Consider the following 26322-nt stretch of genomic DNA (forward strand, 5'->3'; position numbering starts at 1 on the left):
CACACTGAATGTGTTTTTCTCATTATTATATTGGTTACAGTGCACTATTTTGACATATTCTTAGTACTGCTGTAAGTAAAAATGTCATTTTTCTATCTGGGACATAGAGCATGACAAGAAAACATTCTTGATAATCTCTTGATGTTGAGTACTGAATGGCAGCAGAGTTTGCTCCACCTCGTTAGTTCCTTCCTGCGATTGGCTGTGACTGGGTTCAGCAGGATATAAATTGCAGCAGCTTGTGCCCAGGGTATTGGACCCACCTGAGGTGAGACCGGCTTGTTGGAGACGGACACAGTGAGTACCAGAGGGGCTGTTTGTGCGTTGCTGACACACGGGACTGGCTGCTGGTTCTCAGTTTCAATGGATTGACACCAAGTGAATTGAGGATTCTTTGTTTCAACAGGTTGGAGACAGGATGAAGCCCTTCATGACATTTGTGCTTGTGCTGTGCATTTACCTGTCAGGAACGGAGAGTGCAGGTTAGTACTTGTTCTGAGATGAGGAATTCCTGAGGGCAAACATCAGACACACTGCATCTTATGACAGAGATACTGAATCACTCGACTGTCTTCAAAGCTTTCCCTGGTCTGAAAATTGTACCTTCAGTAAATGGTGCTTGTTCTGGTGAAGGTAGTGGAGGGATAGACCAGAGTACAGCACAGGAATGGGCCCTTCAACCCACCGTGTTAGTGCTGACCATGATGTCGGTCTGAACTAACCCCATCTCCCTGGACTAACCCCATCCCTCCCTTCCTGTATGCTCATGTGTCTGTAAATGCCTTTTTAACACTGCTATTGTATCAGCTTCCACTACCAACCTGGCAGTGTGCTCCAGGCACCTGTAAGCAAACACATGCTTTTCACACTTCGTTTAAAATTTCTCCCTCCCACTTTAAACCTGTATCTACCCTAACTATGCTCCCCATCATTTTGTGTTTCTCTCAGTTTGTCACTTGTCCTTCAATGCTCCAGTGAAAACAATCCTATTTAGTCCAATCTCTCCTTGTACCTAACACACAACATTGTGGCTAAAAGACATTGAGGTTTTTACTAATAGTGCTTGCGATGTGCAGTTATCTGCACTGTAGGATACTGCATGGATAATGGCCATTTAGCCCATGATGTCCATACCTGATCTCTCTGACCTTTCCCAGGATTTGCCTTTCATTTCCTGACCTACTTTCCGCTTGGGAGAGTAGCAACAACCTCCATTTCAATGCAGGGATCTACAACCTATGTTAACCCTTGGGATGCAGTAATCTCTGCTTCCAATGTGCTCCACGACGTGCTCTACCAGTTCCGGCTAATTTACCAGTACAATTTCAGCACTGCTGCCTTCCTGGTAAACTAGAAACAGGCTGAAGAGCAGTTTCTGCAGAATGTATTTCTGAAACCTCTACCCTGTATCTCAGCTTTAAAGAAAACATCGTTTTGCAGAAAACTGCTCTCTTGTTATCCTGTGCTCTATCTCAGATGGCAAAGTTACAATTTCAAACAGAGATTTAACATTCAAACTTCACATTTTACAGAATTGGATGGTAAATCAGCAATATTCCGAACCAAAACAGCCACGAGCTTCGTCAGGTTGAATGCAGCTGATTTCTCCGATTTGACTGCCTTTACTGTCTGCCTCAGGGCAGCCTCTGAAGAGACTCGCGGTTACAGTTTGTTCTCCTATGCAGTAAGCAAATCCAACAATGAGCTGATGATTTGGCAAAAGTCGAATGTACAAATTGACCTGTATTTAGGAAATGTTGTCGCGAGCTTTTCCCTCCCAAAGATGGATGCCTCATTGAGACACATATGTGTGAGCTGGGTGTCTCAAACAGGTGATATAACAGTCTGGGTCAATGGGAGACGTAGTCTACGGAAGGTTGGTGGAAAGGGTAGAATTGTGAAACGAAATGGCCAGTTTATAATTGGTCAGGAGCAAGACTCAGTTGGTGGAGGTTTTGACATCAAACAATCCTTTGTTGGAGAGATGACTGATGTTAATATGTGGGATTTTGTTCTAACATCCAATGAGATTGAGTTGATCAGTCAGGGGTGTTACAGTGCGGGAGGGAACATCATTAACTGGGGATCAACATCATTTACATCAAGGGGGAACGTAATAATTGAAGGCAATAATGATTGTACATTTTAAATGTTTTGGCTCCAAAAAGCATTTAAATGTGCAGAGGGGAACACAATATCCTCAAACTGCTCTAGCTACTGTAAGAATGACCTTGTATTGCGATCTTTTCTCTCTAAACCAGATCAGTAGTAGGTGTTGATTCCAGAATAAAGGGGTGTTTATATCAGGGTAAGGGACCACTCACTGACTCCTTCCTGTTTCTCATCTCCCTCACTGACAGGGTAATGGCTTCAAACTCAATACACATGAGTCTCGGCCATTCTCCGTCACACATTGAGAGAGGGACAGGATGTGGGGAACCATGGTGGATGTCTACAGGGATCAGCAGGGTGTAAACCCCAGGGCACTGCCCCACACACTGACCCCTGACTGAAGCCCAGGGACTGCTCAGAACGGACAAGTCCGCCCTCTTTAACCTGACACCCTCCTCGTCCATTCTGCCGAAGCCCTTCCTCCAATCCCACCAGGAGCAGTTGGGCATCCCAGTTAAAAGGTGCAGCAGTATAGAGCAGTGTCCAGGGCATTTGGTGCCATCTCTGACACACATCTCCCTGACACACATCCGTGCCATCTCCCTGTGTAGACAAGAAAGTGCCAGGGACACGGGGGTGGTGGTGATGGGCAGACACGGACTGTGGGGAAGTCCCTGTAGTGGAGGCTGATCCTGCTCTTGATTTAGATTGTGCTGATTGGAATTATTACTGTCTCTCTCTGTATTACCCTCTTGATTTCACATTGTTTGTTACACCAATGTTTGGAAAGCTCACAATGTGTTCTGTGCTTCCAGTGATTGTGATTGAACTGTAACATTGCAGTTTCATCAGCTAAATAAATGAGCATCAAAACAACCAAGATCTTGTCTATGAATGACTCTGTGTGTGTGTCCAATTAACACCGTACACTTCACTATGGTTTCATGCAATAAAATGACTGTGTGTGCGTCTTTGCCACCTCCAACAGGTACAATATTTTATTGTCGCGTGCTATCCAGTAAGTGAAAAGACTATACATGTTTATACATGTTCACAACAAAGCTGCCTACACTGTACAGTGCAAGGTGGAGACCAGAAAAGTCTGATTTTAATATAGTCTCTACAATGAAGTAGATGGTAGTCAGGACCACGCTCCAGTTGGTGATAGGATGGTTCAGTTGCCTGACAGCAGCTGGGTAGAAAATATCCCTGAATCTGAAGATGGCCTCAGATATAGGGGAAAGTTGCACGACTCGGATTTATTTCCTGGTTCTCAGGAGGCTGAGGGGTGATTGAAAAGAGGTGTATGAAATCTTGAGGGGAATACATAGGGTGAATGCACAGAATCTTTTACCCAGGGTAAGGGAATCAAGAACCATTGGACATAGATCAAATGTGAGAGAGGGAATATTTAATAGGAACCAGAGGAGCAACTTTTTCACTCGGAGGGTGTTGGATGTACAGAACAAGGTGCCAGCAGTGCTGGAAGAGGGAGTGTCTCTATCATGCTGAGGCCAGGCACCAGCTCTCAGACACCTCTTCATACCTACCCTTTGACCAGAACCCCACAGTTGAAGACTAGGCCATCATCTTCTAGACTGTTTCTGATCTCATTACCCCGGCCATCTCCTTCGCACAGCCTCTTATCAATCTTATTGATCACCAGCCCTGCATTTCTATCTCCTTTCCAATGTCCATAAACAGGACTGCTCTAGCAGACCCATTAACCCTGCCTGCTCCATAGAACTTTCTCCCAAATGCCTTGATTCCATCCAATTCCCCCGTGTCTAGTCCCTCTGACCTACATCTGAGACAGCCCACACGCCTTTCAACTCTTGACAAACTTTCCATTTCCAAGCCCCCTTTGCCTCATCTCTACCACTGACGCCCATTCCCGTTACATCTCCATCCCTCACCTGGAAAGTCTTCCTTGAACAGAGACACAATCAATTTCAATCTACAAACACCCTTGTCTACCTGATGGAATTTATTCTCACACTCAACTTCTTGTTCAACTCCTATCACTGTCTCCATGTTGAAGGTGTAGCCATGGACACCTGCCTTGGCCCCAGCTATACCTGCCTTTTTGTGGGTTAGGTCGAATAGTCCTTGTTCAAACACGGCCTGGCACCATCCCCCACTCTTACTCCACTACATCAACGACTACATTGGGGTTGACTCTTGCACCCATGCAAAACTTGTTGATTTCATTCACTTTAACATTAACTCCGCCCTTCCCTCAAAATCACTGGAACTATCTCTGCTACCACTCTGCATTCTCGATCTCTTTGTCTCCATCATGGGGAATAGACTCCACCTGATGAACTGAATGCTTTTTATGCCCGCTTTGTGCAGAGGCCAACAGGACGGTGACACCTGGGCCTTCAGACTCCAGTGTGCTCATCCCTAGGGTGACTGATGCAGAGGTTAGATCAGCCTTCCTGATGGTAAACCACCAAAAGCAACTGGCCCAGAGAGAGTTACTGGCCTTGTGCTTAGTAGTTGCGTGGAGATCTCTAAACCCTACTTTGTTCTGAGGTGCCCACCTGCTTCAAGAAGACCGCCATCATCCCGGTGCTGAAGAAATGCAAGAAGTCATGCCTAAACGACTACCTTCCAGGGGCCTTGAAATCCACTCTAGACCACTTAATTTGTAACTGCCGGCATGACATCAACTGTCTCAACCTTTCCACTCCCTCTACCTACTTCAACCTCTCCCTTTCATATCATATCATATCATATATATACAGCCGGAAACAGGCCTTTTCGGCCCACCAAGTCCATGCCGCCCAGCAATCCCCGTACATTAACACTATCCTACACCCACTAGGGACAATTTTTACATTTACCCAGCCAATTAACCTACATACCTGTACGTCTTTGGAGTGTGGGAGGAAACCGAAGATCTCGGAGAAAACCCACGCAGGTCACGGGGACAACGTACAAACTCCTTACAGTGCAGCACCCGTAGTCAGGATCGAACCTGAGTCTCCGGCGCTACATTCGCTGTAAAGCAGCAACTCTACCGCTGCGCTACCGTGCCGCCCTGCTCACTCTGCAACAACCCCGACATTATCATCAAACCCGCCGACAAGGGAGGTGCCCTGGTGGACAGATTCATGGATAGGAAAGATGTAGTGGGATCTAGGCCAACAGTGGGCACATGTTACCAGATTAGCTGGGTCACATTGTTTGGCATGGATGAGTTGGACTGGAAGGCCTATTTTATTGCTGTATGAATCTGACTCGAAGTAAGTCCCAGTCATTATTGGGGATGTGACTGTCAGGACCACTAGGGACCGCCACATGACCCCGTCCCCCAGAACTAGAGGCATGGAACCGAATGGGAAGACGAACGATGCAGCCAAACCTCATGCATACGTCCCCACGCAAAGGGCACAAGCCTGGTAGGGACAAATTCGGGAGCAATCGGGATGGCAGACGCCCCCAATGACGAGGCTGAGCCACCCGCACTGGCACTCTAAGGTCCAAATGGGCCGGCTTCAGTCTCCCATCGACCACCCATGTCCAAAACAAAAGTAGCAGGCCCAAGCTGCGGCACCCGAAAGAGACCGTCATATGGGGGCGGCAAAGGCAACGTGTGTGTGTTGTGGAACAGAAAAACATACGAACAGTCCATGAGAGCCGACGGCACATGGGCAGGAGGCACTCCATGGCGAGACGACGGGACAGAAAAGAGGGCACCGACCTCCTCCCTCAAACGGACCAACATAGATGACGGCTGATCCCGGGATGCACCAGCGGCTGGAATAAATTCCCAGGGAACAGTGAGCTTGGCTGAGGATGAAGCCAAATCCTCCTTCAGGGCGGTCCGAATACCCGGCAAAACCCACGGCAACTCGCAATACGCAGGAACTCAAACAACCCGAAGGGAGTGCTTAAAACCATTTTGGGCACATCCTCCAGCCGCACGGGGATCTGGTGGTAACCCCGGACTAAGTCGATCTTCGACCTAAGAACTAACCTCCTGCCAGATGGGCGGAGAGATCCTGTGTGCGGGGAATGGGCTGGCGATGGTGGGGTCATTCAGGCGGTACCATGTACTTCGGTACCATGTGCAGCAGGGAAGCCCATGGGTTATCCAAGCGCCGGACAATTCCCATAGCCTCCATGTTGCGAAGCTCCACTTTGGCGATCTGGAGCTTGTCGGGAGGCAGACTGCGGGCGCGGGCGTGGAGCGGTGGTCCCGAAGTAAGAATGTGGTGCACCACATCATTTTGTCGGGCTGGCCATGTGGAATTGCGGAGTCAAAATTTAAGGAAAGTCCCCCAAAATGTCCACTGCAGACACCGGTTTGCGGATCGGCGTGGCGGACACAGCAGGGCCGAGGAGGTCACTTCTAATGTGGAAGCGTGGACCAGGCGTTGCCCCCTCACGTCAACTGAAAGTGATTGCGGCCGCAGGAAGTCGCGCCCAGCAACGGCTGGGACAAGTCTGCAACAGTGAAAGGCCCCGTGAAGTTGCAAGAGCCAAAGATAAGCGGAATGGTGCTGACGTCGTACGTTTGCATGGTGCTGCCATTCGCGGCAGTTAACGAGAGACCCGATTCCCAGAACGAGTATCCACCCCTGAGGGGGGCAAAACACTGACTTCAGCCCCTGTGTCCACCAGGAATCATCATCCCAAGCACTGGTCCCATGCATATAAGCGGTGTATCTGGACGACCGCCGAGGTGATTACTGCAGCCGGCCCCCGCATTTCCCGGAAACGAACAGGGCGAGCGGCATTGGCGGGCCGCGGAACCCCAGTGTTGGTGGTAGAAGCACTGCTTCTTCCTCTTGTTCATACCAGCTTCTCCTGGTGCAATAGACTCAGCTGAACCCCCCGGTGGGCGCGGCCACAGGTGGCTGTGCCCTCGAAGGCGCTGTCGACACACGATCGAGCAAACCTCTGCCCTTCCCCCCTGGCCAGCCACAGCTCGTCTGTGCGTTCCGCCAGATGAAGGGGGTCAACAAAACTCACCCCTGAGAGGAGCAGGCGGATGTCATTGGGCAAATGCTCGAGGAAGGTGTACTCAAAAAGCAGGCGGGGCTGGTGGCCATCCATGAGCGTGAGCATTTTGCTCTTGAGGGCCAATGGCTTAAGATCGCTGAGCCCACCCATGTGGAGGATCCGCGCCGCTCGCTCCAGGCAGCTGAGCCCGAAAGTGCAAAGGAGCAGTGCCTTGAGGCCTTCATATTTGTCGTCCGCTGGCGGCTAGCACAGGTAAGGCACCAAGTGAGTAAGGTAAGGCACCGCGCAGGTAAGGCAGCAAAGAAGTAACGGGTGTCGTCGGCTGCAATCCTGCGTATATTGAATTGAGCATCCGCCTGCTGGAACCACACCTGGGGCTGGAGGTGCAGAAGACCAGCAGCTTAAGTGCAACCGTGTTTTGGGGCCGAGGGGTGGCGGCGTCCATTATTGCGATCCAAAATACCTATTTTGGACCGTCGGGGGGTCACAAATAAAGTGGGACACGAGTGTCATGCAAAGCCAATGAAGTGGGACTCGTGTAAAGGGGAGTTTTCTTTATTGCTCAAGCCCACACAGCTCCCCAAACCCCCAACCAGTTCAAATCCTTCCGGAACTCCACTGCCAACTGCCACTCCTCCGCATTTCAAGTTCCGTGATCCCACCCCCCCGAGTCGAGGGTTTTGCACCATCCGTGGCTCACCACCATGGACCGCCACAGCCCACCACGACAAACCCGTTACTTTTGCATCTTTCAGTAATCTGCAAATTCTGTTCCTCTATCTCCCGCTGCCTATTGAGAGCCTATAGTACAATGCCATTAGACTGATTGCACCTTTCCTAGTTTTAACCTCTACCCATATTCCCTCTATGAAGGAACCCTCCAGATATAGATCAGTTACTGATATGGGCAAAGAAATGGCAGATGGAGTTTAATACAGTCAAGTGTGAGGTGTTGCATCTGACAGGTCAAATATTATGGGAAGGTGCTCAAAGTGTTGAAGTAACTCAGCAGGCCAGGCAGCACCTCAGGAGAACAAAGATAGATGCCATTTCAATCTGGACCCAGGCTGAGAAAGGGTCCCGAACCAAAACGTCACCTGTCTACGTTCTTCAGGGATATCCGGCCCGTTGAGTTACTCCAATACATTTGTGTCTTTTTAGTTAAGCAGTGTCTGTAGCTCCTTGTGGTAAAGTAAGGGGAAAGTACATAACACTTTGAATTTGTATTCACCTCCCCTCTCACACTGGTTCCCATTTCACCCGACCTTACTCTCTTATCTCTTCTTGAACTTTCCGTCCTATTAATTCGGGAGTCTTTCATAACTTTTCATGTACTCTCTTTCCCTTTAACTCCATCCTTGTACTCCCAATTTGTCAACTGATGATGTATCGATCCCAGACCTATCAGGCCTCAATGTGATGGTGGGAGACCACTGGGAGAATGTGTGTCCCCTTCTGAATGGATGAAGACCAAAGCTGTTCCTGGTACAGCTCTTTCACGAGTATCCGACTATTCATCTTGTTCTACAGTTGCCGCACTCTGAGAGTTATCAGTTTACAACACCAGAGGGAGCTCTTTCTCCGTGTGACCTTGCTTGTCCTGTTCCCACCACCTGAGACAAAATCTTTGCGTGTGTTATTTCACATCCCACCTGTGTCCTCAGTCTGATAACTCTGGGGCTGCATCATTATATTTCAGACACTACCAGGTTGAGACACCAATCCTGTTGGTATACCTCCAGCAGAAGTCACACCAACAGTATTACACTTCCGTAGATAGACACAACATGCTGGAGTAACTCTGCGGGACAGGCAGCATCTCTGGAGAGAAGGAACGGGTGACGTTTCGGGTCGAGATCCTTCTTGAGGAGATGCTGCCTGTCCCGCTGATTTACTCCAGCATTTTGTGTCTATCTTCTGTTTAAACCACCATCTGCAGTTCCTTCCTACCTACATTTATCCTGAGGGAGGAGGGGGAGGCTGGGGGAGGAGGGAGGGGGTGTGGGGGAAGAGGGGGTGGTGGTGGGGGGAAGAGAGTGGGGGTGGGGGGAAGGAGGACAGTGGGGGTCAGGGAAGAGTGGGGGAGGGAAAAGGGGAGAAGGTGGGTGGGGGGAAGGAGACAGTGAGAGTGAAAGGGGGAGGAGGGAGGGGGTGAGGGAGGAGGGGGAGTAGAGAGTGGGTGTGGGGGGAAAGGAGTGTGTGGGGAAGGGGGTAGTGGTGGGGGGGGGAAGAGAGTGGGGGTGGGGGAAGGGACAGTGGGGGTGGGGAAGCGGGGACAGTAGGGTGGGGAGGGGAACAGTGAGAATGGGGGTGGAGAGAGTGTGTGGAGGGGAGGGTGGGGGTGAAGGTGGGGGACGAGGGGTGGAGGAGAGAGGGGAATGGGGAGAGTGAGATTGGGGCTGGGGAGGAGAGAGTGGGGGAGGGGAGGAGAGATTGGCGGGGAGGGGGAGAGGGAGGAGGAGAGAATGGGGGAGGGGGAGGGTGGGAGGAGCCGAGAGTGGGGGTGGGAGGGAGAGTTGGACTGGGGAGAGGGACAGTGTGGGAGGGGGGTGGTGGTTGGGGAAGAGAGTGGGGGTGGGGGGAGGGGGACAGTGACGGTCAGGGAAGAGTGCTGGGAGGGGACAGTGAGTGAAAGGGGGAGGAGAGAGGGGCTTGGGGGGAAGGGGGGTGATGGTGGGGGGAAGGGGGTGGTGGTGGGGGAAGAGAGTGAGTGTGGTGGTGGATCAAAGTGAGTGGGGGTGGGGGGCAAGGGGGACAGTTGGCGTGGGGAAGAGGGGAGAGTGGGGGTGCGGGGGAGGGGGACAGTTAGAATGGGGGTGGGGCGAGTGGGTGGAGGGTAGGAGTGGGAGGGGGGTGAGGGTGGGGGGAAGAGAGAGTGGGGAGGCGGGGTGGAGGAGAGAGGGGGTGGGGAGAGTGAGAGTGGGGCTGGGGGAGGAGAGAATGTGGGGGGTGGGGGGGGAGAGTGGGGGAAAGGGGGGCTGGGGATAGTGAGAGTGGGGCTGGGGAGGAGAGAATAGGGGGTGGGGGTAGGGGAGAGTGGTGGAAAGGGGGGTGGTAGAGAGTGGGGGTGGGAGGGAGAGTGGGACTGGGGAGGAGGGTGGGGTGGGGAGGAGGGAAGAGGGGATGGGGAGGGGACAGCAGGGATGGGGGGAGGAGGGGGTGGTGATGGGTGGATGAGAGAGTGGGGGTGGGGGAGAAGGGGGACAGTGGGGGTCAGGGAAAATGGGAGAGTGGGGGGTAGGGAGGGGGGGTAAGGGGGATTGAGTAGGGGATTGAGGGTGCTACACCAATACAGGAGAGGCTTTGGGTCCAAGGCTCGGTCACACCCTTTCCCCTGTACTGCCTTTAATTGCGCTCCCCTTCCCCTGGAGCAGCACGGTACCACAGTGAAGGAGAAAGAGGATGGCCACTGGCAGGACGGTGTCAGTGGCTCCCTCCCCCCCCACCATTGAGATTAATTTTTTTTTTTTTTAAAGACAATTTATTTTAAAGGAAAAAATCGATCTCCCCAGGTCGTAATGGAAACCCTATATTTCCGTATGTATGCACAGTGTGATACGCCAAAACGGTAAACCGTGGCGCAACAATTTTTACAGCGCCTTAATCGCCACTCTCCCGGCTGGTCAGAAATGATACTTTCATTTAATCTGGTCGTATATATTTTAAATTACAGAGGTTTTAAAGTTAAAACATTTTATTTCTAACTGATTTATTGAAGGTCTTCAGCGTGTGATGTCACAATGCCCCTGTGAGATGAGCTCACAGGAGGGGGGTGAGGGTGGGGGAAAGGGGGAAAGGGGGAGGTGGGAAAAGGGTGGCGAGAGTGAGAGTAGGTGAGGAGAGAGTGGGGCGAAGGGGAGAGTGGGACAGCGGGGGTGGTTGGGGGAAAAGGGAGCGGGGGTGGGGGGAAGGGGAACATTGGGGTTTAGGGAAGTGTGGAGACTGGGGGGAGGGGAGGGGGGGAGGAACGGAGAGTGGGACTGGGGAGGGGTGGTGTTGGGGGGAAAAGAGAGGGGGTGGGGGAGAAGGTGGGGGAGGGGAGAGTGGGGGTGAAGGTGGGGAGGGTAGGGTGGGGGTGAAGGTGGGGGAGGGGAGGGTGGGGGTGAAGGTGGGGAGAGGGGTGTGGAGGAGAGAGGGGATGTAGAGAGTGATAGTGGGGCGTGGGGAGGGGAGGGGTGGGGGGAGTGGAGGAGAGACTGGGGAGGTGGGCAGTGGGGGGAAGAGGGGGGATGGTGGTGAGGGGAGGAGAAAGTGGGGGTGGGAGGGAGGGAGGTAGGGGGGGGACAGTGAGAGTGAAAGGAGGGGGAGGGTGGGGGGAGGAGAGAGGGGGTGTGGGGGGAAGGGCGACTGGGGGTCAGGAGAGAGTGGGGGTGGGGAAGAGGGGATGGGAGGGAGGGGGACAGTGAGAATGCGTTTGGGGAGAGTGGGTGGAGGGTAGGGGTGGGAGGGGGATGAGGGTGGGGAGGGGAGAGTGGGGGAGTCGGGTGGGTGAGTGGGGCTGGGGGAGAGAGTGGGGTTGGGGAGGAGAGAATATGGGGGGTGGGGGAGGAGAGAGTGGGGGAACGGGGGTGGGGAGGAGAGAGTGGGAGAAAGGGGGGCTGGGGACAGTGAGAGTGGGGCTGAGGGAGGAGAGAATGGGGAGTGGGGGGAGGGGAAAGTGGTGGAAAGTGGGTGGTGGGGAGAGTGCGAGTGGGGGTGGGAGGGAGAGTGGGACTGGGGAGGAGGGCAGGGTGTGGTGGGGAGGAGGGAAGAGGGGATGGGGAGGAGGGGTGGGGGGAAGGGGACAGCAGGGGTGGGGGAAGGAGGGGGTGGTGGTGAGGGAGAAGGAACAGTGGGGGTCAGGGAAGATGGGACAGTGGGGGTCAGGGAAGATGGGACAGTGGGGGTCAGGGAAGATGGGAGAGTGGGAGGTGGGGGGATAAGGGTGATTGAGTAGGGGGTTAAGGGTGCTACACCAATACAGGAGAGGCTTTGGGTCCAAGGCACCTCGGTCACACCCTCTCCCCTTCCCTGTACTGCCTTTAATTGCACTCCCCCTCCCCTGGAGGAGCACGACACTACAGTGAAACATAGAAAATAGGTGCAGGAGTAGGCCATTCGGCCCTTCGAGCATGCACCGCCATTCAATATGATCACGGCTGATCATCCAACTCAGTATCCTGTACCTGCCTTCTCTCCATACCCCCTGATCCATTTAGCCACAAGGGCCACATCTAACTCCCTCTTAAATATAGCCAATGAACTGGTCTCAACTACCCTCTGTGGCAGAGAATTCCACAGAGTCACCACTCTCTGTGTGAAAAAAAACTTTCTCATCTCGGTCCTAAAAGATTTCCCCCTTATCCTTAAACTGTGACCCTTTGTTCTGGACTTCCCCAACATCGGGAACAATCTTCCTGCATCTAGCCTGTCCAACCCCTTAAGAATTTTGGAGTGAAGGGGAAAGAAGATGGCCGCTGGAAGGATGGTGTCAGTGGCTCCCTCTCCCCGTTCCCCTCCCCCACCCCATTCCCCCCTCCTCACCGACAGCACACCTCTCCCCCCTCCTCACCGACACCACCCCTCTCCACCCACCCGTCCTCTCCACCACCACCCCCTCCCTCCGCTTTGGTTGGTTGGGGGTGGTTGGGGAAGGAACAGTGGGGGTCAGGGAAGAGTGGGGGGAGGGAAAGAGGGAGAAGGTGGGTGGGGGTAAGGGGACAGTGAGAGTGAAAAGGGAGGAGGGGTTGGAGGAGGAGGCTGGGAGAGGAGAGAGGGTGTGCGGGGAAGTGGGGGTGGGGGGGACAGTGAGAATGGGGGTGGGGCGAGTGTGGAGGGGAGGGTGGGGGTCAAGGAGGGGTGGGGGAGAAAGGGGGATGGGGAGAGTGAGAGTGGGGCTGGGGGAGGAGAGATTGGCGGGGAAGGGGGTTGGTGGTAGGGGAAGAGAGTGCGGGTGGGGGGAAGGGGGACAGTGGGGGTGGGGAAGAGGGGACAGTGGGGGTGGGGGGAGGGGGACAGTGAGAATGGGGGTGCGGCGAGTGTGGAGGGGAGGGTGGGGGTGAAGGTGGGCGGAAGAGGGGTGGAGGAGAGGGGGGTGGGGGGGAGTGAGAGTGGGGCTGGGGGGAGTGGAGGGGAGTGGAGAAGAGATTGGCGGGGACAGTGAGTGAAATGAGGAGGAGAGGGGTATGGGGGCAAGGGGGTGTGGTGGTGGTGGTGGGAAGAGAGGGGGTGGGGGAAAGGGTGACAGTGGGGGTGGGGAAGAGGGGAGAGTGGGAGTGGGAGGGGAGGGGGGCAGTGAGAATGGGGGTGGGGCGAGTGGGTGGAGTGGAGGGGGTGAGGGTGGGGGAGGAGAGTAGTGGGGGTGGGGGAGAGTCGGGCTGGGGAGGAGAGAGTGGTGGAAAGGGGGGTGTGGGGAAACGGGGGTTGGGGAGAGTGCGGTTGGGGGAGGAGAGAAGAGAATGAGGGGGTGGGGGAGGAGTGGAGGAAAAGGGGTGGTGGGGAAAGAGGGGTGGGGAGAGTGGGGGTGGGAGGGAGAATGGGACTGGGGAGGAGGGCAGAGTGCGGGTGAGGAGGAGGATGGGTGGGGTGGAGGGGACAGCGGGGGAGGGGGGTGGTGGTGAGGGGGAAGGGGGACAGTGGGGGCCAGGGGGAGGGGGAGGTTGGGAGGAGCAGAGAGTGGGGGTGGGAGGGAGAGTGGGACGGGGAGGGGGGTGGTGGTGAGGGGAAGAGAGAATGGGGTGGGAGGGAAAAGGGGGAAGGTGGGTGGGTGTGTGGGGCGGAAGGGAACAGGGAGAGTGAAAGGGGAGGGTGGGGGGAGGAGACGGGGTGTGGGGGAAAGGGGGGTGGTGGTGGGGGAAGAGAGTGGGGGGAAGGGGGACAGTGGGGGTCAGGGGAGAGTGGTTGGGGAAGATGGGAGAGGGGGTGGGGGGAGGGGGATAGTGAGAATGCGGGTGGGGTGGGTGGAGGGGAGGGTAGGGGTGGGAGAGGGATGAAGGTGGGGGAGGCGTGGTGGATGAGAGAGGGGGGTGGGCGAGAGTGAGAGTGGGGCTGGGGGAGGAGAGAATGTGGGGGAGGAGAGAATGTGGGGGATAGGGGGGTGGGGGGAGGAGAGAGTGGGGGGAGGGGAGAGTGATGGAAAGGGGGGTGGTGGGGAATGGGGGGGTGGGAGAGTGTGAGTGGGGTTGCGAGGGAGAGAGACTGGTGAGGAGGGCTGGGTGGGTGGGTAGGAGGGAAGAGTGGGGATGGATAGGAGGGGTGGGGGAAAGGGGACCGTAGGGGTGGGGGGGAGGAGGGGTGGTGGAGGCGGAGAAGGGAACAGTGGGGGTCAGGGAAGATGGGAGAGTTGGGGGTAGGGATAAGGGCGATTGTGTAGGGGGTTGAGGCTGCTACACCAATACAGGAGAGGCTTTGCGTCCAAGGCTCCTCGGTCACACCCTCTCCCCTTCCCTGTACCGCCTTTAATTGCCCTCCCCTCCCCTGGAGGAGCACGGCACCACAGTGAAGGAGAAAGAAGATGGCAGGACGGTGTCAGTGGCTCCCTCTCTCCTTTCCCCGTCCCCCACCCCATTCCCCCCTCCTCACCCTCCCCTCCTCTTGCCATCCCATTGAGTTTTTTTTTTTTTTTAACAGACAATTTATTTTAAAGGAAAAAACGTGATTTCCCCAGGTCACAATGGAAACCCTACGAGGACGGGCCCAACGGGCCCACTCGGTCTAGTCTATCTATCTATATACTACTATACTAAAACTCAGATCTTGTGAATAAATGAATGTATGTATATATATATAGATTACAGTGATTTCGGCAAAACGGTGAACCGTTGCGCCACAATTTTTGCACCGCCTTAATCGCCAATCTCGCGCTCAGTCGGCCGTGATATTTTCATTTAATTTGGTCGCATATTTTTTAAGTTACAGAGGTTTTAAAGCGGATTTATTGAAGGTTTTCAGGGGGGGCGCTGTGGTGCTGATTTAGTCTTCAGCGTGTGACGTCACAATGCCCCTGTGAGATGAGCTCGAGCTGACCCCCCTTCACCCCCCCCCCCCGCGGTATTCAGCGTGTGACGTCACAATGGACAAGCAGCTGCTATTGGGTGTCTACTCTTTACAGAGGTTTTAAATAAATAAATAAAAAATCTAACCTTTTTTTTCAAGGTCTTCAGCTTGTGACGTCACAATGCTTGTGTGAGATGGGTGCTACATTGTTGCGAAAAGCACTTACAGATCGCCGTGAGAAGCACTAAGTAACCGCGAATGTTGACAAAAAAGCACTTATTATTTGAAAAGCACTTACAGATCGCCGTGAGAAGCACTAAGTAACTGCGAATGTTGCAAAAAAAGCACTTAAAAAGCACTTATTGTTTTAAAGTAGTCTTTTTTATTGCAAGTCACTTAACATACACAGATCAGCATGGGGCCCCTATGCTCGTGGGCCACCGGGGCAAGTGTTGCGAAAACAGCACTTAGAGTGTGTCTGGGGGAGAGAGAGAATGGGGGGAATCTGAGAATGGGGACTGGGGAGGGGGACAACAGGGGTCGTTGCGGAGGGGGCTTGGTGGTGGGGGAAAGAGGGGTACTGGGAAAAGGGGAGGTCCCCCTTCCCCCCTCAACCCATTCCTCCCCCCTCCTTCCCACCTCCATCCCCACTCCCTCCCCCTCTCCTCCCCCTCCCTCCCCAACTCCCTCCCCCCTCCCCACCTCCCTCACCCCTCCCCCCCTAACTCTCCCCCCTCCCTCCTTCCCTCCATCCCTCCCCCCTCTCTCCACCCTTCCATCCCTCTCCCCCTCCCCCCTCCTTCCACCCTCCCTCCCCCCCTTCCAGTTACAATGGAAACCCTACGGGGACGGGCCCAATGGGGAAAGAGGGGTACAGGGAAAAGGGGAGGTCCCCCTCCCTCCCCCTTCCCCCCTCCCCCCTCCCTCCCCCCTCCCCTCCCCCCTCCCTCCCCCTCCCTCCACCTCCCCCCCTTCCCTCTCCCCCCCTTCCCCCTCCCCCCCTCCCCTCCCCCCTCCCTCCCACTCCCCTCCTCCCTCCACACCTCCCTCCCTCCCCGCCTCCCGGTTACAATGGAAACCCTATGAGGACGGGCCCAACGGGGAAAGAGGGGTACTGGGAAAAGGGGAGGTCCCCCTCCCTCCCCCTTGCACGCTCGGTAAGTGCCTTTCGCTGCCAACGGCTCCACGGAGGAGAGTGGACGTGGGGGCCGAGTGGGTGGAGGGAAGGGTGGGGTAGGAAGGGGGTGAGGGTGGGGGGAGGAGAGAGTGGGGGAGGCGGGGGTGGGGGAAGGGGGGGAGAGTGAGAGTGGGTGAGGAGAGAGTGGGCCGAGGGGGAGAGTGTGACTGGGGAGGGGGAGAGCGGGGGTGTGGGGTGGTTGGGGGAAGAGGGAGTGGGGGTGGGGGGAGAGGGAACAGTGCGGGGTCAGGGAAGCGGGGAGACTGGGTGGAGGGGGAGTGTGGGAGAAGCAGAGAGTGGGGGTGGGAGGGAGAGTGGGACTGGGGAGGGGGGTGGTGGTGGGGGAAGAGAGAGGGGGTGGGGTTGAAGGGGGACAGTGGGGGTCAGGGAAGAGTGGAGGAAGGGAAAGGGGAGAAGGTGGGTGGGGGGAAGGGGACAGTGAGAGTGAAAGGGGGAGGAGGGGGTGGGGGAGGAGGGAGCGGGTGAGGGAAGAGGGGGAGGCTGGGGGAGGAGAGAGAGGGTGTGAGGGGAAGGGGGGGCAGTGGTGGGGGGAAGAGAGTGGGGATGGGGAATGGACGTGGGGAAGCGGGGACAGTAGGGTGGGGGGGACATTGAGAATGGGGGTGGGGCAAGTGTGTGGAGAGGAGGGTGTGGGTGAAGGTGGGGGGAGGGGTGGAGGAGAGAGGGGGGATGAGGGAGAGTGAGATTGGGGCTGGGGAGGAGAGATTGGTGGGGAAGGGAATGGGGGGGAGGGGGAGGGTGGGAGGAACAGAGAATGGGGGGAGGGGGAGAGTGGGAGGAGCAGAGAGTGGGGGTGGCAGGGAGAGTGGGACTGGGGAGGGGGACAGTGGGGGGGAGGGGGTAGTGGTGGGGGGAAGAGAGTGGGGGTGGGGGGAGGGGGACAGTGACGGTCAGGGAAGAGTGCGGGGAGGGGACAGTGAGTGAAAGGGGAAGAGAGAGTGGTGTGGGGGGAAGGGGGGTGGTGGGGGGGAGAGAGTGGGGGTGGTGGTGGAGCAGAGAGTCGGGGTGGGGGGCAAGGGGGACAGTTGGGGTTGGGATGAGGGGAGAGTGAGGGTGCGGGGGAGGGGGACAGTGAGAATGGGGGGAGCGAGTGGAGGGTGGGGAGGAGAGGAGTGGGGGTGGGGGAAAGTGAGTGGGGCTGGGGAGGAGAGAGTGGTGGAAAGGGGTCTGGAAGGGGAAGGGGTGGGGGAGAATGGGGTTGGGGAGGAGAGAGTGGGGAAAGGAGGGTGGTGGGGAATGGGGTGGGGGAGAGTGCGAGTGGGGGTGGGAGGGAGAGTGGGACTGGGGTGGAGGGCAGAAAGCGGGTGGGGAGGAGGTGGGGGAAGGAGACAGCAGGGGAGGAGGGATGGTGGTGGGGGGGATGAGAGAGTGGTGGGGGGGAAGGGGGACAGTGGGATTCAGGGAAGAGGGGAGAGTGGGGGGGTGGGGGAGGTTGGGAGTAGCAGAGTGGGGGTGGGAGGGAGAGTGGGACTGTGGAAGGGGACAGCGGGGAAGGGGGGGGTGGTGGTGAGGGGAAGAGAGAGTGGGGGTGGGAGGGAGGGAGGGAGGGAAAGGGGAGGACGGTGGGTGGTGGGGAAGGGGACAGTGAGGGTGAAAGGAGGGGAGGGTGGGGAAGTATAGAGGGGGTGTGGGGGAAGGGGGCTGGTGGTGGGGGGAAGAAAGTGGGGGGTAGGGGGGAAGGGTCACTGTGGGGGTCAGGGGAGAGTCGGTGTGGGTAAGAGGGGGTTGGGGAGAGGGGGAGGGGGACAGAGAGAATGCGGGTGGGGAGAGTGGGTGGAGGGTAGGAGTGGGAGGGGGTGAGGGTGGGGGGAGGAGAGAGTGGGGTAGGCAGGGTGGGGGAGAGTGAGAGTGGGGCTGGGGGAGGAGAGAATGTGGGGATGGGGGGGGTGAGAGGGGGAAAGGGGGGGGTGGGGATAGTGAGAGTGGGGCTGGGGAGGAGAGAATGGGGGAGGGGAGAGTGGTGGAAAGGGGGGGTGGTGGAGAGTGGGGGTGGGAGGGAGAGTGGGACTGGGGAGGAGGGTGGGGTGGGGAGGAGGGAAGAGGGGATGGGGAGGGGACAGCAGGGGTGGGGGAGGAGGGGGTGGTGGTGGGGGGGTGAGAGAGTTGGGGTGGGGGAGAAGGGGGACAGTGGGGGTCAGGGAAGATGGGAGAGTGGGGGTAGGGAGGGGGGGTCAGGGAAGATGGGAGAGTGGGGGTAGGGAGGGGGGATAAGGGGGCTTGAGTAGGGGGTTGAGGGTGCTACACCAATACAGGACAGGCTTTGGGTCCAAGGCACCTCGGTCGCACCATCTCCCCTTCCCTGTACTGCCTCTAATTGTGATCCCCCTCCCCTGGCCCTTCGAGCCTGCACCGCCATTCAATATGATCATGGCTGATCATCCAACTCAATATCCTGTACCTGCCTTCTCTCCATACCCCCTGATCCCTTTAGCCACAAGGGCCACATCTAACACCCTCTTAAATATAGCCAATGAACTGGTCTCAACTACCCTCTGTGGCAGAATTCCACAGAGTCACCACTCTCTGTGTGAAAAAAAACTTTCTCATCTCGGTCCTAAAAGACTTCCCCTTATCCTTAAACTGTGACCCTTTGTTCTGGACTTCCCCAACATCGGGAACAATCTTCCTGCATCTAGCCTGTCCAACCCCTTAAGAATTTTGGAGTGAAGGGGAAAGAAGATGGCCGCTGGCAGGATGGTGTCAGTGGCTCCCTCTCCCCGTTCCCCTCCCCCACCCCATTCTCCCTCCTCACCCACCCCACCCCCCCCCCCCCCCCTCCTTTCCGCCCCCCTCCTCCTCTCCCCCCCACTGACATTAATGTTGGGGGTTTTTTAACAGACAATTTATTTGAAAGAAAAAAGCAATTTCCCCAGGTCACAATGGAAACCCTACGAGGCCCACTTGGTCTAGTATCTTATTATATCTCTTTTTCTTTCCTTCTATCTACCCTTCTACCATCGGCTTTTTTTTCCTGTCATTGCTTTCCTTCCTTCATTCTTTCCTTGGATTTATTTTTTCTTTCCTTTAATTTCTTGCTTTTTCTTTCCTTTCTTCAATTATCTTCCTTTGTTCTTTCCTTTTGTTCATTCTTTCCTTCCAACATGCTATTTTCCTTATCCCTTCTTTTCCTGCCCGGTCTTTCCTTGAGTCATTATTTCTCTCCTTTCATTCCTTTCGTCATTCCTTCCTCTTGTACATTTGTTTTCCTTCTATCATTGTGTAGGAAGGAACTGCAGAGAGACACAAAGTGCTAGACTAACTCAGTGAGACAGGCAGCATCTCAGGAGAGAAGGAATAGGTGACGTTTCGGGTCGAGACCCTTCATCACACTGAGAGTCAGAGGATGAAGGTGTGAGAACGAGACATCAAAAGAGATAAGGTGTGAGAACGAGACATCAAAAGGGATGGAGATGAAGGAAAATGAAGAATAGATCATTGTTAGCTCGGAGAAGGTAACAACAAAGCAAACAGAGATGAAATGTAATCAGGGAGAGTCAGATTGGTCAGAGAACTGAGAAGGGGAGGAATGGAGAGAGAGAGGGAAAGCAAGGATTACTTGAAGTTAGAGAAGTCCGCTGGGGTGTAAGCTGTCCGAGCAAAATATGAGGTGATTAGCAACCGGGAGATCAATAGGTTTATGTGGACTGAGCAGAGGTGTTCAGCAAAACAATCGATGAGCCTGCGTTTGGTCTCACCGATATATAGGAGTCCACACCTGGAATAGCAGACACAGTAGATGAGTTTGGAGGAGGTACAAGTGAACTTATGCCTCACCTGAAAAGACTGTTGGGGTCCTTGCATGGAGTCGAGGTAGGAGGTACAGGGACAGGTGTTGCATCTCCTGCAGTTGCTGGGGAAAGTACCTGGGTAGGAGTTGGTTTGGATGGAGAGGGATGAGTTAACCAGTGAGTTGCAGAGGGAATGGTCACTGCAGAAAAGGGTGGAGATGAGAAGATGTGGCCAGTGGTCGGATCCTGTTGGAGGTGGCACCAACACACACACAGTCATTTTATCACATGAAAACATAGTGAAGTTTACTGAGTGTTAACTGGAGACCGGACACACACAGAGTCATTCATAGACAAGATCTTTGTTGTTTTGATGTTCATTTATTTAGCTGATGAAACTGCAATGTTACAGTTCAATCACAATCACTGGAAGCACAGAACACATTGTGAGCTTTCCAAACATTGGTGTAACAAACAATGTGAAATCAAGAGGGTAATACAGAGAGAGACAGTAATAATTCCAATCAGCACAATCTAAGTCCAGAGCAGGATCAGCCTCCACCACAGGGACTTTCCCACAGGCCGTGTCTGCCCATCACCACCACCCCGTGTCCCTGGCACTTTTTGTCTACATGTGTGTGTCAGAGAGATGGCACCAAATGCCCTGGACACCGCTTTGTACTGATGCACCTTTTAACTGGGATGCCCAACCGTTCGAGACTGTTATGTACTGACTTTGAAGCCATTATCCTGTCAGGGAGATTGATGAGTAACTGGAAGGACACTGATTTGTCACTTATCCAGAAGCAAACGGCCCTTTATTCTAGAATCAACACCACTACTTCTACTGCTGATTTTGTGTAGAGAGGAAAGATCACAAAACCAGGTCATATTCAGTTAGAGAGGATGGAAGACCAACACATTCTAAATGGTACAATCATTATTGTCTTCAATAATGACGTTCCCTCCTGGTGTAAATGGTGTTGAATCCCAGTCAATGATGTTCCCTCCATCTCTGAAACAACCCTGACTGATCAACTTAATATCATTTGGTTTTAGAACACGATCCCACATATCAACATCTGTCATCTCTCCGACAAATGATTGTTGTTTTTCATAACCTCCACCGACTGAGTCTTGCTCCTGACCAATTATAAACGTACCAGACCCTTTCACAACCAGACCCTTTCCATCAACCTTCCGTAGACTGCGTCTCCCATTGACCCAGAATGTTATCTTACCCCTTTGAGACTCCCAAGTCACACAGATGTGTCTCAGTATAGCATTCATTTCTGTGATGATAAATTTAGTTTTTAGGACTCCTAATTCCAACCTTAATTCTGTTTTAGATTGTTGCCATAACAGTATACTATTGGCAGAAAAGCTTGTTGCGCGTAACTGTGATTCTCTTCAGAGGCTGCCCTGAGGCAGACCGTAAAGGCAGTCAAATTGCAGAAATCACTTGCATCCAATCTGACAAAGCTGTTGTCTGTTGCTGTTGGGAATATCGCTGATTTTCCGCACAATTCTGTAAAATGTGAAGAGTTAGATTGTTAAACAGTTTAAAATTGTAACATCTGAGATGGAGCACAGGGTAACTAGTGAGCAGTTTTATGCATAGGAATGTTTTATTTAAACCTGATCGACAGAGTGGGAACAGTTCCAGAAGTGTGTTCTACAGAAGCTGTTCTTCACCAGAGGAACAAGTGCAATTGACTAAAGGCACAAATTCCAGACCTAGGGAAGTTTTGAAGAAGATTAATTTCTGGTTTGCCAAAATACAACACATTTTGTCTTAGTATCACCCGACCTGTGACCTCTTCTTATTCTCACCATCCTGAGAAAGAGAACTAGTCATTCTTCTCCACCAGAAATAATTGGGCAAAGATTCCAACACATGGAAGAACAACACATTTTAAGAGTTGGATACAAGAAACAATTCACTAGTTTATTCAAAAGCAACAAAATGCTGAAATAACTCAGCGGGTCAGGCAGCATATCTAAAATGTTAAAATGTCCCTGGTGTGTGTAGGGTGGTGTTAATATTAGGGGATCTCTGGTCAGTGCTGACTCTGCGGGCCGAAGGGCCTGTTTCCGCACTGTATCTCAAAACAAAAGGTGACACCTGCTGCCTCAGCACAGACTGGGAATGGAATCTGGTCACCTGCTGCCCTGCATGTTCCTCAGTACCTCTGTCATCAGGTGCACCATGACTGATGCTTGCACTCAGCAACTCCTCACATTAGAAAAGGTACTAACCTGCACTGTCAGATCCTGACAGGTAAATGCACATCACAAGCACAAGTGGAATAAAGGGCTTCATCCTGTCTCCAATCTGTTGAAACAGAATTCCCATTTCATTTCATTTCACTTGTCAATCCATTGAAACTCAGAACCAGCAGCCAGTCCCGTGTGTCAGCAACACACAAACAGCTCCTCTGGTACTCACTGTGTCCGTCTCCAACAAGCCGGTCTCACCTCAGGTGGGTCCAATACCCTGGGCACAAGCTGCTGCAATTTATATCCTGCTGAACCCAGTCACAGCCAATCGCAGGAAGGAACTGAGGGGATGGAGCAAACTCTGCTGCAATTAATCTGTGTGCCGACATCGTTCAGCGTCAGATAATGAGGGGGAGGGTGTGGAGCGAGCCACGTTAATTCATCTTCCCGGGCGGTGATGAAGTTCACCTCTCCCACCTGATCACAGATAGTTCCCCTGCTCCATATGGGAGCCCATCTCAGAGTTGATGCCCACTCCTAATCCCAGCCCTGCCCTCCCACTGAATCACTCCTGGGGTTAATCAGCAAGGATAGTCCAGGAGACCATCTCCTTCCTCCCCTGTCTCGTGGATTTTGACCAGATCATGAGATCTCATACTCCTCCTGTGAGTCATGTTTCCCAAGACTATGCTGACTGTCCCTAGTTAGCCCATACGGTTTGAAATGCGGTCAATCCTATCCCGAATAATCCTCTCCAATAGCTTCTCTACCACTGCCAGACCAGCCTGCAATTTCCTGGATTCGCTCTACTCCCCTTCTTAAACAAATGAACAATATTTGTTACTCTCCATTCCTCTGGGACCCACCTGTGGCATGCAAAGATCTTCCGCAAGGTCCCTCCAATCTGTTATGTAGAAAGGCACTGCAGATGCTGGTTTATACCAGAGATAGACACAAAATGCTGGAGTAACTCAGTGGGTCAGACAGCATCCCTGGGGAGAAGGAATGGGTGATGTTTCAGGTCGTGACTCTTCTTCAGAATTGCCACATTTATCCCTCCTCCTTACTCAAACATGTCATACTTGAACTTTGATCAACCGGTCTTTGAATGACCCCACATGTCAGATATGGACTTACCCAACAACAACTGCTCTCATTTTACTCTCCCTAGCTCCTCCCGAATAATGTAATTTGCCTCACTCCAATGTAACACCTTCCTGCAAAGTTCAGCCTTCTCCCTATTTAAAATAATGGTAAAACGTATGGAGTTGTGATCACTGCCCTCAAAATGCTTTTGCATTGAAACACTAGTCACCCTGGATCCTCACAAAAAGAAGTAGAGGCTTTGCAGACGGTACAGGAGAGGATTACTGAAAAGCTGCATGGATTAATGGGCATTAGCAACAAGAAGATGTTGGACAAAGTTGGATTGTTTGGCTGACCAAATGTGAGGTGTTGCCGTTTGGGAGGATGAATGTGAAGGGAAACTATACAGTTACTAGCAACAGTCTGCACTGATGTACAGAGAGATCTTGGGGTCCAGGTTCAGAGCTAGTAAAATGGCAACTTGCCTTCATTGGTCAGGATATCGAGTATGAAAGTCAGGAATTCATTTTGGAGCTAAATAAAAACTTAGTTAGGCTGCATTTGGAATATTGTGTGCAGTTCTTGTCTCCCACTTACAAAAAGTATGGAGAGGTTCTGGGGATGGTGCAGAAGAGGTTTCCTGGAAAGCTGCCTGGATTAATGGGCATTAGCAATGAGAAGATGTTGGACAAACTTGGATTGTTTTCTCAGGACCATTGGAGTTTGAGGGCAAAACTAATAGAACTAAATACAATTATGAGAAGCATAGATTCGGTGGACAGTCAGAACATTTTTCCCAAAGATGGAAATGTCAAAGACTAGAGGGCATGGCTTTAAGGTGAGAACGGCAAGGTTTAAAGGAGATATGTGGGATACGTATTTAACACAGATAGTAGAAGGTGCCTTCAATGCGCTGCCAGGGGTTGTGTTGGGGCAGATACGAGAGTGGTGTTTAAGAGGGTTCTAGATGGACATATGGATATGTAAGGAATGGAGAGATCTGAATCACATGCCAGAAAAGGAGATTGGTTTAACTTAGCATCCTGTACGGCATAAACATTGTGGGCTGTAGGGATTGTTCCTGCCCACTGTTCTATGTTCTGTAGGTGTGGAGAGACCATGGGGAAATGCTAATGAATGGATAATGTCTGGCAGTGAGATGTAAAGAAGGGGACAGTAGAAAATGATAGTTCAGACAATAGAGCTGCCAAAGTGTGGATGAAGGAGCGTGAAGCCATCACTGGAGCTGACTGCAAGACCACCGGAGTCACTGTGTGTGATTGTATCGGCATTTCCCATGAGGAATATTCAATGATTTACATTCTGTTGCACCCAGAACTGGATTTTATTTTGAAATGCAAGGTGGAAGTGATATGAAGTCATAAGTAGTTTGGAGAAGAAGCGTTCAGCTACAGAAACAAGGAACTGCAGATGCTGTTCTTCAAAGGAAGACACAAAGTGCTGGAGTAACTCAGCGGGTGACGCAATATCTCAAGAATGTGGATAGGTGATGGTTTGGATCAGGACCCTTCTTGAGAATGATTGTGGGGAGGTGGGAGATGGAGAAAGCTGGAAGAGAGCAGAGGCAGGACATAGCCTGGGGAGGAGAGTTTTATGATAAGAAGATTCAGTACGTCAGAGAGGATTCTCTTGAACTTCTACAGGTGTACAGTAGAGAGCATCACGGCCTGGTTCGGCAACTTGAATGCCCAGGAACATAGAAGACTGCAAAAAGATATGAACACTGCCCAGTCCATCACAGGTTCTGACCACCCCAACATCACAAAGATTTACAGGTGTCGCTGCCACAAAAAAGTTTGCAAGCATCATCAGAGACCAACACCACCCTGGCCATACGCTCATTTCATCCTTGTCATCGGGAAGAAGGTAAAGGAGCCTGAAAACTGTTACATCCAAGTTCAGGAACATTTTCTTCCCTACAGCCATCAGCCTCTTAAACAGTACAACCTCCATTAAGCTCTGAACTACATAGACTATCATAGTTAGTATTACACTATTGTTGTTTGTTTTTAGGTGTACGTATGTATATACTGTATATGTGTGTGTATGTGTGAAACTAAGTGTATGTATACACACACTGAACTTGTTTTTTTCATTATTATATTGCTTACAGTGCACTATGTTTACATATTCTTAGTGCTGCTGTAAGTAAAAATGTCATTTTTCTATCTGGGACATATTGCATGACAAGAAAACATTCTTGATAATCTCTTGATCTTGCAGCAGAGTTTGCTCCACCCCATCAGTTCCTTCCTGCAATTGGCTGTGACTGGGTTCAGTAGAAAAAATTGCAGCAGCTTGTGCCCAGGGTATTGGACCCACCTGAGGTGAGACCGGCTTGTTGGAGACGGACACAGTGAGTACCAGAGGGGCTGTTTGTGCGTTGCTGACACACGGGACTGGCTGCTGGTTCTCAGTTTCAATGGATTGACACCAAGTGAAATGAAATGAATTGGGATTTCTTTGTTTCAACAGGTTGGAGACAGGATGAAGCCCTTCGTGACAATTGTGCTTGTGATGTGCATTTACCTGTCAGGATCGGACAGTGCAGGTTAGTACTTGTTCTGGTGTGAGGAGTACCTGATGGCAAACATCAGACACACTGCATCGTAGGACAGAGGCACTGGATCACTCGACTGTCTTCAAAACTTTCCCTGGTCTGAAAATTGTACCTTCAGTAAATGGTGCTTGTTGTAGTGAAGGTAGTGGAGGGATAGAACAGAATACAGCACAGGAATGGGGCCTTCAACCCAACATGTCTGTGCTGACCATGATGTCAGTCTGAACTATTCCCGTCTCCTTGCCCATGGTCTGTATCCCTCTCTTCCTGGATGTTCATGTGTCTGTGTAAATGCCTCTTTAACACAGGCATCGTATCATAATTCAGGACTGCCATGTGCCAGTAAGGAGGGATAAGGATGGCAAGTTAAGGGAACCTTGGATGACTGTGAGAGAGAAGTAAAAAGGGTTAATTGATTTAAACTAAGGACCATGAGAAATAGCTGACCT

At 52.8% G+C, this 26322-nt stretch overlaps 1 protein-coding gene and 1 pseudogene across 1 annotated transcript; one reads left to right on the top strand and one right to left on the bottom strand.

Moving 5' to 3' along the window:
* Positions 1–412: 412 nt before the first annotated feature.
* LOC144606809 (C-reactive protein-like) lies at positions 413–2149 on the top strand. Its single transcript, XM_078423191.1, has 2 exons — positions 413–482; positions 1533–2149. The coding sequence occupies exons 1-2, from the start codon at positions 419–421 to the stop codon at positions 2147–2149; spliced, it is 681 nt and encodes a 226-aa protein (XP_078279317.1). The 5' UTR covers positions 413–418.
* Positions 2150–20910: 18761 nt separating this feature from the next.
* On the bottom strand, positions 20911–22484 carry LOC144606784 (C-reactive protein-like; annotated as a pseudogene).
* Between the last annotated feature and the right edge of the window lie 3838 nt (positions 22485–26322).

The sequence above is a fragment of the Rhinoraja longicauda genome, chromosome 27, assembly GCF_053455715.1.
Source record: "Rhinoraja longicauda isolate Sanriku21f chromosome 27, sRhiLon1.1, whole genome shotgun sequence".
In the NCBI taxonomy this organism is placed as follows: domain Eukaryota; kingdom Metazoa; phylum Chordata; class Chondrichthyes; order Rajiformes; family Arhynchobatidae; genus Rhinoraja; species Rhinoraja longicauda.

Coding starts and splice junctions, on each gene's coding strand:
- LOC144606809 (XM_078423191.1), top strand. CDS start 419: ATGAAGCCCTTCATGACATTTGTGCTTGTGCTGTGCATTTACCTGTCA. Junction 483..1,532: donor GTCAGGAACGGAGAGTGCAG/GTTAGTACTTGT, acceptor CACATTTTACAG/AATTGGATGGTAAATCAGCA.